We start from the raw sequence: 9,440 nt of genomic DNA on the forward strand, positions 1-9,440 counted from the left end.
AAAGGAGGAAGGTGGTCTTATTGGCCTCACCTGTCAAAAGGAGATGTTATTTGGTATCTGTATTTCACATGAACCTGTTTTCTATAATTCCCTGTGCTTTTTATATGCTCAGCCTGTGGAGCATGGAGTGGGGGTGTAATGAAAAAAACCACCACCAAATAACCCTGTTGGTGAAGCGATAGAATCGCAGTGATGACCCTCTGATAGATCTGGGAAGCTGAAGCTATCTCCAATTAAGTCTATTTGGCTTGCTTCGTTTTCTGAAAATGCTTGAGAGATTTTCACTCCACCCTACACCATCTGCACACACTTACAGGACTGGAAAATGGAAGGATTATGGGAGGTACTTTTCAAAACAATTAAGACATGGATTGGGCTCTATAGGCTCGGTGTTGGGGCTATGTTAGTGTTGTTGTTTTTTTTAAAAAAAATACAATGTATTCAGAGGTGACAACAATCCATTACATAACCACCCTGAGAAATAAACCCTAGATTCATGTTGTCAGAAGATATTGTTACATTTGTCAATTTCCAAATTCCAAATTAAAGAACCCCTTGGGTGGGCCTAGAGCAAGGGAGAATCTGGGGTGATCAGGGATGCAGCCCTAATATAATCTAGCAGGTCAATGTCATGGGTGCAACCAGCGTGAAATCCACTGGATCATGATTGGCATTATTGTGGGTGGATCTTGATTTGCAGAAATTTGGGGAAACCCAGATTATATGGTCCATTGAGAACCTGATATCAGTTTTCTGGTGGAACATGGTTCTACTAGGCAAACAAGTACATTGTTGACTGGCTGGCAGCCCGTAATATTTTCCATCTTTAAGTCAAATCAAGGGATCCTTTATTGCAGATTGATAGGGAAGAAATCCTTAGGTCCACAAATAAGAGTTGCTTCTCCAAATCGTTTCTGCAAGTAGCTAAGGATTGCTGGTTATGATGCTCCTAGTAAGATCTGTGGGTTGCCCCACCCTTCCAAACTTCAATGGACTTCCCAGAATTATTTTAGAAACCAAACACTTCTCTTAATTGTTCTCCAGTGTAATTCAGGATGGCTGGCAGCAGTTAATTACAAGCAGTGGGTGGGTTTGTTTACTTTTTACATGCTAAATCTGGGAGAACAAGTTCAGAGATGAAAACTCATGCAAACTCCCAAGCATACCACTGGCTTCAAAGCACCTTGAAACATTGCTGTCAGTAGCAGGATTTATAAAGTTTGATACCTAGCTATTATCTCTTAACTGCATGGAACTCTTCCTACTGGATGAAGCTAAAAAAAGGACAAGGCTTATTTATAGTCACCTAAAATAGGGGTACACAACTTCAATTACTCTGTGGTCACTTTGGGGGGGGGCAAATTTAAACCCTCCCCCTTTAAAAACGTCATACTCGTTTAACCACCTTTTCTTCTCCATGGCCCATGGAACTGGCAGAGCAAAAAGCTGAGAGACCAAGTGGAGATGGAGCCAGAACCAACTAATTCTATGTCTGCCCCTATTCTCTTTACCATGGGTAGGCAAACTAAGGCCCAGGTGTTGGATCTGGCCCAATTGCCTTCTAAATCTGGCCCGCGCATGGTCCAGGACTTAGCGTGATTTTACATGAGTAGAATGTGTGCTTTTATTTAAAATGCATTTCTGGGTTATTTGTGGGGCATAGGAACTTGTTCATTCCCCCCCCCCCCCAAATATAGTCCGGCCCACCCCAAGGTCTGAGGGACAGTGCACCATCCCCCTGCTGAAAAAGTTTGCTGACCCCTGCTCTTTACTATAGTGGTACCTTGGGTTACATACACTTCAGGTTACAGACTCTGCTAACCCAGAAATATTACCTCGGGTTAAGAACTTTGCTTCAGGATGAGAACAGAAATCGTGCAGCGGTGGCGCAGCAGCAGCAGGAGGCCCCACTAGCTAAAGTGATGCTTCAGGCTAAGAACAGTTTCAGGTTAAGAACAGACCTCCAGAACGAATTAAGTTCTTAACCCAAGGTACCACTGTATTGAAAATCATACTTAGTAGGTGGGAAAGCTTATTTCTATGGAGGGCCACTGACTCACAAGTGTCATTTGGGGTCTGAGCCTATGTTGGGTGGAGCCATCTCTTCCTGCCACCCACTTTTCTCTTTCTTCTAATCACCAGAACATGCCCCTGCCCCAAGAGGTGTTCTTGCCTTGCCCCAGATCTCGCACAGCATCTGTGAAGTGCAGCATGAAGTCAGGGACAAAAGGGAGTGCCTCTACTATTCCCCTAAAGTCTGAAGCCAATGGGCAGCAGCAGAGACATGCTGGATTTCCACCTCTGTACCTGTTGGATGGCTGGAGCTCCAGAGGAAACATACAATGTAGGGCGCCTTCAGACGGCTGCATTCAGTGCCCTAGTCCCACCCCAATCAGCATTTCCCAAGGGGAGATCACGGGGGCCAAGGTGAGTGAGATAGGATAAACCACAGTATGGCTGTTTGGCTCCATAGTCCACCTGTGGAGAAAGTGGTGCCAATGCTATCACATGCCCCTGAAGACAAGGAACAGAGCAGTGTCCATAGAGTGAGGCATTCAGCCACATCTCCAGTTTTTGCATTGGAGACTGTGCAAAGAAGCTCCCAGGTTTAATCCCCAGTTATCTCCAGGTAAGGCTAGTTAAGACTCCCATCTGAAATCCTAGAACCAATGGTTTGACTCGGTATTTATGCACACCCTTGATGTTTCTATTTGTGAGGAAAGGCTCCAAATGAGTATATGGAATTCTCCATGGAAGCCACAGTTAGCTGCAGTTTTAGCTAAGAGATCAAAAGATAGTCATTCATATGCTTACAGCAGAAGGTTCCTAGCTAAAATTGTAATTATTGTTGAAAAGTTTTGGTCATCCAACAATCTTTTTCTAGGCACTACTTCCCCCCCCCCCAAAAAAAAGCCCCACTCCCATGGTGCACAGATTACACCATCAAGATGACGAAGACAGCCAATTGTAAGTCTCTGAGCAGATCATTGCGAGCTTTTCTCAAGCCATGTAGGATTCAATTTTTTAAAACTTTATTGGGTAACAGGAGCATGCTATACCTGGAAGACGACAGATAGCCACAAGCATACTGTGACTTTGGTACAAGATATCGCCTGCTGCAAGAAGCAAGGCACCACATTTTGCAGCAGAGTAGATTTCCAAGTGGTTGTTAAAGAACATTATTGCTGCCAAGGATCAAGGACATTAGCACCTTGTGTTACCTAGGCCTGGTGCTTGGCAACACTTTCAAGGGGCTATTCCCCTGTGCACCTCTTAAGCCGAGTGAGGCAGCAACGGCAACAAGAGGGCTGGGGAGAGGACTTCTTATAGTTCTGGTCCCCCAGCACCTCCACCGAGAGTTCTGAAAGCAGAAGCTGCAGCTATCATCTGCCCACTGAGGCCTACAAGACGCAGGTGAAAGTGTTGCATGACTGTGCTTGAGAATAATTTAATTGCTCTCCTTCTAAGAGAAGCTCTTGTTGGAAAATAGTATATATTGTAAATAAATCAAGTCTTTCGAGTATGAAAGTAGGAAGAGAGTGGACGGATTTGATGAAAAACCCTCAGGCAGAGCAAGAGGCTTACTAGTCTGTTTAGAAATGCAGTCTTGGTAATCAGACACTCCTATACATGCAGAAGCATCTGACATTTTATGTCATCAGAGAACACAAAATGTCAAAATTTTCAGAAGCAGAACCAATCAACACTTTCTCTTTTGCTGCTTCTTTTGAACATGACCAGTCTATCAAGAAAATCAACATGATCTTTTGGCAGGCCTGTCATCAACAAATTCCAGAAACCTTTAGCACTGGGCCTGATTATTCATACTTTTTTTTAAAAAAAAAGTAGGATTAATTCAATCACACACTTACTACTAAATCATATATCCCCCCCCCATTACTTTGAGTTTTAAATGAACCTAACCAATCAATACGAACACATGGAAAAAGAAAAATTAGCTTTTTTTTGCAATGTATGGAGTGAGGCATTTGTATGTATGCTACAGAACAGATATCATTTGAATTACCCCTTCCAAGAAACAAAAAAGATTTTTGATCCCTAAAACATTAAACTCAGAGTGACTGAACCTCATTCTGACAATTTCCTGTGCCTGTGCAGAAAATATATTGCAATTTGGGAAGGCATTTAATATTAGGACCAACGAGGAATGATAATTTTAGATATTTGGTTAGCTTATATTGACTGGGAATGGTAACACAACTTCAAAATTAACTATGACTACTGAATGCAAACATTTGGAGATACTCATCTAAAAACTTTAAAGGAGACAAATTTTAATGGAAGCATTAGTGATGGCTCACTTGTTTTCACGAAAAAAAGAGGGTGCTTTTATTGCTTCAAAGATCCAGTAAAACTGCTTGTATTACTGACATAATGCACATCACCCAATTACATTACAATTAATTGCATCAATCGTCTCTCCAGTCAGCCTTTTTGACATGGTTTTAGAGCGGGGCTACTTCTCATATGGGAAATCAAATGTATAAGCAAGGGCAGATGTAGTAATAAATCACTGTTCCTTAGCTTGACACAACATGCATATAATGCTGCATAAAGTTACATTTTTGGTCCATATGAAAAAAGGCAACAGTTGAAATAAAACTATTTCTGGCAAAGGGTAACAAAATAAATGATGGCAATTTGTTATTAGGATTTTGGGCTAGACAGGTGCCCTTTGCCTAAAAGTAACCATTTAATATTCTGAAGTACCTGTATTTATGGAAATTATGTGAGCAGAATTTAAAAGATTATGCTAACTTTAACAGGCCAGTTTTATCGCTCAACGTTAATTCCACCATACAGCATTTTGGTGCACAGTTCACATCTTCAGCCAAGAACCATTAGGTGGTGATAGATCAAGCGATGTACATATATCTATAAACCATTCCCAATACCCCATGATTTCTAGGATTTAACTACTATACAGCCAATGGGGCAGTGTACTGAGGAATATACTCTTCCCAACATGATGGGAAACATGGGTATGGGTATGGGTGTGTTGCCGGGTGTTTGTGACTTTCCAGAGATAAGATTACAGCAATTCCATATGTGGATGTCTGTGTATACACCATGTGATCCAGAGGTCATGTAATGTAACAGTACATGCACAGACCATCATGCATACAATATGTCTGGATCTGAGACTGTGAAAACTAGCCATCTGTATGCTGGGGAAAAACCAGTGAGGTATGAAAACAGAAGTTTTGCCTAGCTTTGAAAGGGCTGCAATCCGTATTACCAACGCTCACTGCAGGCAGAGCTACAAATTTCTCAAGACGGAAGGACTTGCTTCTGTTTCAGTGGACATTATAACTGCAGTGCAGCTACGTCCTTCCACTGTAGCAAACATTGCAGTGCATTCATTTCCAATCCTTACTCAATGAAAAGAAGAATTAAACACCTTTAAAATAATTTGTAAGGCAGTTCCAACCCAATGCTATGTTCAGTGCATTATACATGTTTATGTCTCAAATATTTTCAATTACAAATTCTACTTTTCCACATATATTTCTCACCACTGATATTTAATTGCTAAGAATGCAGAAAATATACAAATAGTTGTTACCACCACATTTATACCAAAAGCCATTTTTAAAATTTCCTGACCCTTTTTTCTTCTTCTCACATGAGCCAATGCTATCTATCAAAAGCTGCTTTTCAGAACTGTATAGGTATTTTAGGAACTAAATATCTGCAAGATCAAACAGAGGAAACCTATTTTCTTTCACCTGCAAAGTCTCAATGAAGTAATGGCAAATTGTATATGGTCAGTCTCTTAAGACCATACAAGTATTATCAAGGTATGGAGGTGGGCATTACAGGAAACTATTGTACTTTTTAGGTAATTTAGCCAATTACTGTTTTCCCTTCAGGTGTGCTTACTTACTTACTTACTTACTTACTGTTTTAACAGGCAGGAAGTTAGCAGTCTATTGTGAGTCTCAAAAAGATCCTGCATTGTGACACACAGCCCCATAACCATGTTCCCCTTTTAGCTGCCATCTCACTAGTTACCATTTTTTATTTTAATTGTACATGGTCTTCCAGTCTTGGGAGACACTGAGGTTGGAATGGGCAACAGGTTATATAATATGACTCTCCTGCAGGAGAGTCTGCATTTTCTCCTCACACTTCTATTTCAGGTCACTATACAACATTTCAGCAAAATGTTTTTTTAGGAGTGTCCAGCCCAACATGAAGACTGTATGAAATGGAGAATGCACCACCTTCCTAAGAAGTCTGTTCCAGTGGTTAAATTGTTATTATATAACATAACCTACTATTGTGCATTTGGTTTGCTTTAACATCCAAACATTGGTTTTTCTTCGCTACACTATAGCTTTTTAGTATACAGTACTTTCACCTTGTGAAAGTATCAGTACAGGCCTAAACAAATCTTACTTTCTCAGTAAGCTAAAAGCCCATTTCTACTGGTGCCATTGCTTTGGTGGTGTTGCTGTACATTAATGGAGCCCAACAAAATTATCTACATCAACTTCCAATTAGTCAGGGTATTAAGACCTCCCAAAACTTCAACAGAAACAGATTTTGAATGTTGGGCTAGCAGTTTTCATATTTGTCAAAAGTCTCATAGAACCCTGGTCTGACTTTTCTGATGCTCATACGTATATGTTGACATTCAGGTGCAACTGACTCGCTATAGCTAGTTGAAGATGCTGTCCCAGTAATCCAGCCAGAAGATAGGCGCTTTCTTTTTGCCTTATGTGAAAAGTTCCCAATTCCTTTGCTGCGTCCAAGGCAGGGGTCATCTTTCTTCCTACTGCTGACATCTTCAACTGGCTGCTCATCTCTATTGGAAGCCATTCCTTTACGCTTACATGCATCTTTCTCTTCTTCTGCAATCTTTCTGAAGTGCTCCAGTGATTCTACTTTTCTTCGTCTTTCTATTGTTTCCATTTGTTTCTTGTCCACGAAATCCTCAAAGTACATTTTTCTTTCACTCCTCTGATCTTCAAGAAATTTCCACTCAATGTCAGTCATCTTCACACCACTGTATTGCTCCAATTTCTCTCTTGTTCCTGTGTCTGTACAAAATATGTCAAAAAGCTGCTCTGAACTCCTGTTGAAATCATCTGCTTTCTGTGTAAACAACTCATTTTTTCTTCGCTTTCTGGACTGATATAATTTTGAAAATTCCTCATACACCTTAAGAATATGCTTCTTTATGCTTTGTGTTGCTATGGTATACAAATTGCAAAACAACCAGTGCTCCTGCAGAAGTTCAGCAAGCAACTGGGCAGCATCTTCTTTGGATCGCTGGGCTTGCCCAGCCCTTTTCGGGTGCAATAGATATAGCATGTTTTGAATGACATCCTTCTTGGTAGGCAGAATTCCTTGTGCAAATTCTGATGACTCCACATAATCAACTGTTCCCAGAGTTTTTTTTGCTTTTGCTTTAGTATCCAAAGCCGCCATCATTCCTTTCCAGTGTCTCTTTATACCAAAAGCTGAAATAAAGAGATATTAAGAAGCTGAAATAGAGTAGCAACAAGAATAAAAAGAAAAACTGAATTATGTGAAGCTAAGAATATGTAAGTCAAGGTGGTCAAAGTGTTCAGGACTGCAGCCAACATAGACAATCAAGTAATTTATGGAGAGAGCATTACTTAGTTCTACCCATTTGAACTAAGTATGTTCCTATCTGAAAAACAAAACTGACTTGTTGAGCAGTAAAGCATCAATAAAGTATTTTATTCATGTTAGCTGCAGTCTGAATTTCCCCCATGATCTGTCATTGGCACAGCTAAATCATTCATATATAATTCAGTATGTTCTTATATTTTAATATTTAAAAATATAGTGCAATAGCATACAAGGTAGACCCACAGTACTTGTCCGTTGATTTCAGTGGGTCTCCTTTGAGCACGATTAACATTAGATACCATCTATTAAACCCTATTAGGGAATTCACAAAAAGCCTTCTAGCAATGGCACAGGTGTTTCTCCGATTAACTACAAATCACCTCAACAAGCAGTCTTAATACTTGTATTCTGTCCATTATAACTCAGAAATCTGTGGTGGCCAAGTTACCTTCAAATCTTTAAAAATATTTATTTACAACATCTCTCCTATCACACAGGTAGCCTTTAACAGATTGCACTGCAACAGTTCCAAGTAGCTGTACCTTTTCCTCAACCTTGCTTTTTCAAAGCTGCCTGCTGCAATAAGTGCCCTGGTATAATTACATTAATCTTCCTGTCAGTGCAACCTGATGCATATATATTCACAAGTAAGTCCCAATGAGTTGACTACAGCATTTCCTCCCAGATGTGCATAGTGTTGCAATCTGAAATGGAACAGAGTATTTTTCTAAAGGAAACCCGAATCCCAGAATGGAAACAGGCAAATAAATACAAATAGCACCTGTCAGCATATATACAATTATGCTTCCAAGTTTTAGCCTTCAGGCAATTTCCTATTTTCAAACTGTAAGCAAATTCTCAACTGAAGGGCTCAAAACTTGGATTTTTAAGGCGATGCAATCACGGAATTTATGAAAGTCCGCGCTAGGTCCTGGAAACTATGAGCGCAGGTAGTGCACTAAACCAAAGAGGCTTGAGAGCATAGCGTCCGGGGATCACGTTCTGGAGGTCAACAGGGGGGATTAAAACAGCCCACCGAGAAGGAAGGGATCTTTCTAAAACCTGTCAAGCGGACCAACCCTGCACCGCCTCAAACCACGGGGCTGTCAAGAGCACCAGAGAACACCTGCGCGCCCCACTGCCCGTCTGCAAAGCAGGGCACCAGGCACTCCACGTAAGGCAGTTGCCAGCCCTTATTCCTGCCTGGAAAATAACGCCAATGAGGCGAAAGCCGCCACAGGCGCCATGAGGCGGATGGGGGTGGGGCCCGGCCGCCCTCCCTCAGCCCCAGCAAGTTCCTCCCCACTCCCAGGCCGAAGCCGCCTGAGGCCCAGGCGCCGTTTCCCCTGCCCGGCCGGCCAACCGTTGAATAGCCCGGCCTGTCCGGCTCTAATCCCGCCTATCCCGTTATCCCCAAAACCTGCCTTCGATCAGCAGAACCAGCCAGAAGAGGTAAAGCGTCAATTAAAAGCCCGCGGCCCATCCTTCGCCATCTTGGTAAGTGAGAGCGAGCGAGCGAGCCCTACGCAGCGGGAAAAGGGAAAGCGGTGCCGCCGCCGCCATCTTGAGGAAGGGCAGCGCGAGCAACCCTTCCCCTGTGGTGGTCTCTCATGCCGACGTCTCTATGATCTCAACTGTCATTCACCGAGTTGCTTTGAAAAAATAAACTGGGCGTTGGTAGCTAAATTATAGTTCCGTTTTTGCAGCTAAGGCGAAAACCGGCCCTGTGAGGCCTCCTTGTGGAAGAAAAAAAGGACGAACAAGTAACGACGACGGCAAAAAAAAAAAAGACCCAGTCGCCAACTACCGTCAGG

General features: G+C 41.9%; 1 protein-coding gene across 1 annotated transcript; it reads right to left on the reverse strand.

Moving 5' to 3' along the window:
- Positions 1–5,459: 5,459 nt before the first annotated feature.
- Positions 5,460–9,187, reverse strand: LOC310845996 (uncharacterized protein). The gene is made up of 2 exons (XM_083741967.1): positions 9,051–9,187; positions 5,460–7,490 (listed from the first exon to the last, which is right to left on the reverse strand). Exon 2 carries the CDS (start codon positions 7,459–7,461, stop codon positions 6,583–6,585), a length of 879 nt encoding a protein of 292 aa, XP_083598093.1. The 5' UTR covers positions 7,462–7,490; positions 9,051–9,187; the 3' UTR covers positions 5,460–6,582.
- Between the last annotated feature and the right edge of the window lie 253 nt (positions 9,188–9,440).

This window comes from Podarcis gaigeae, assembly GCF_964106915.1.
Source record: "Podarcis gaigeae genome assembly, chromosome: 5".
In the NCBI taxonomy this organism is placed as follows: domain Eukaryota; kingdom Metazoa; phylum Chordata; class Lepidosauria; order Squamata; family Lacertidae; genus Podarcis; species Podarcis gaigeae.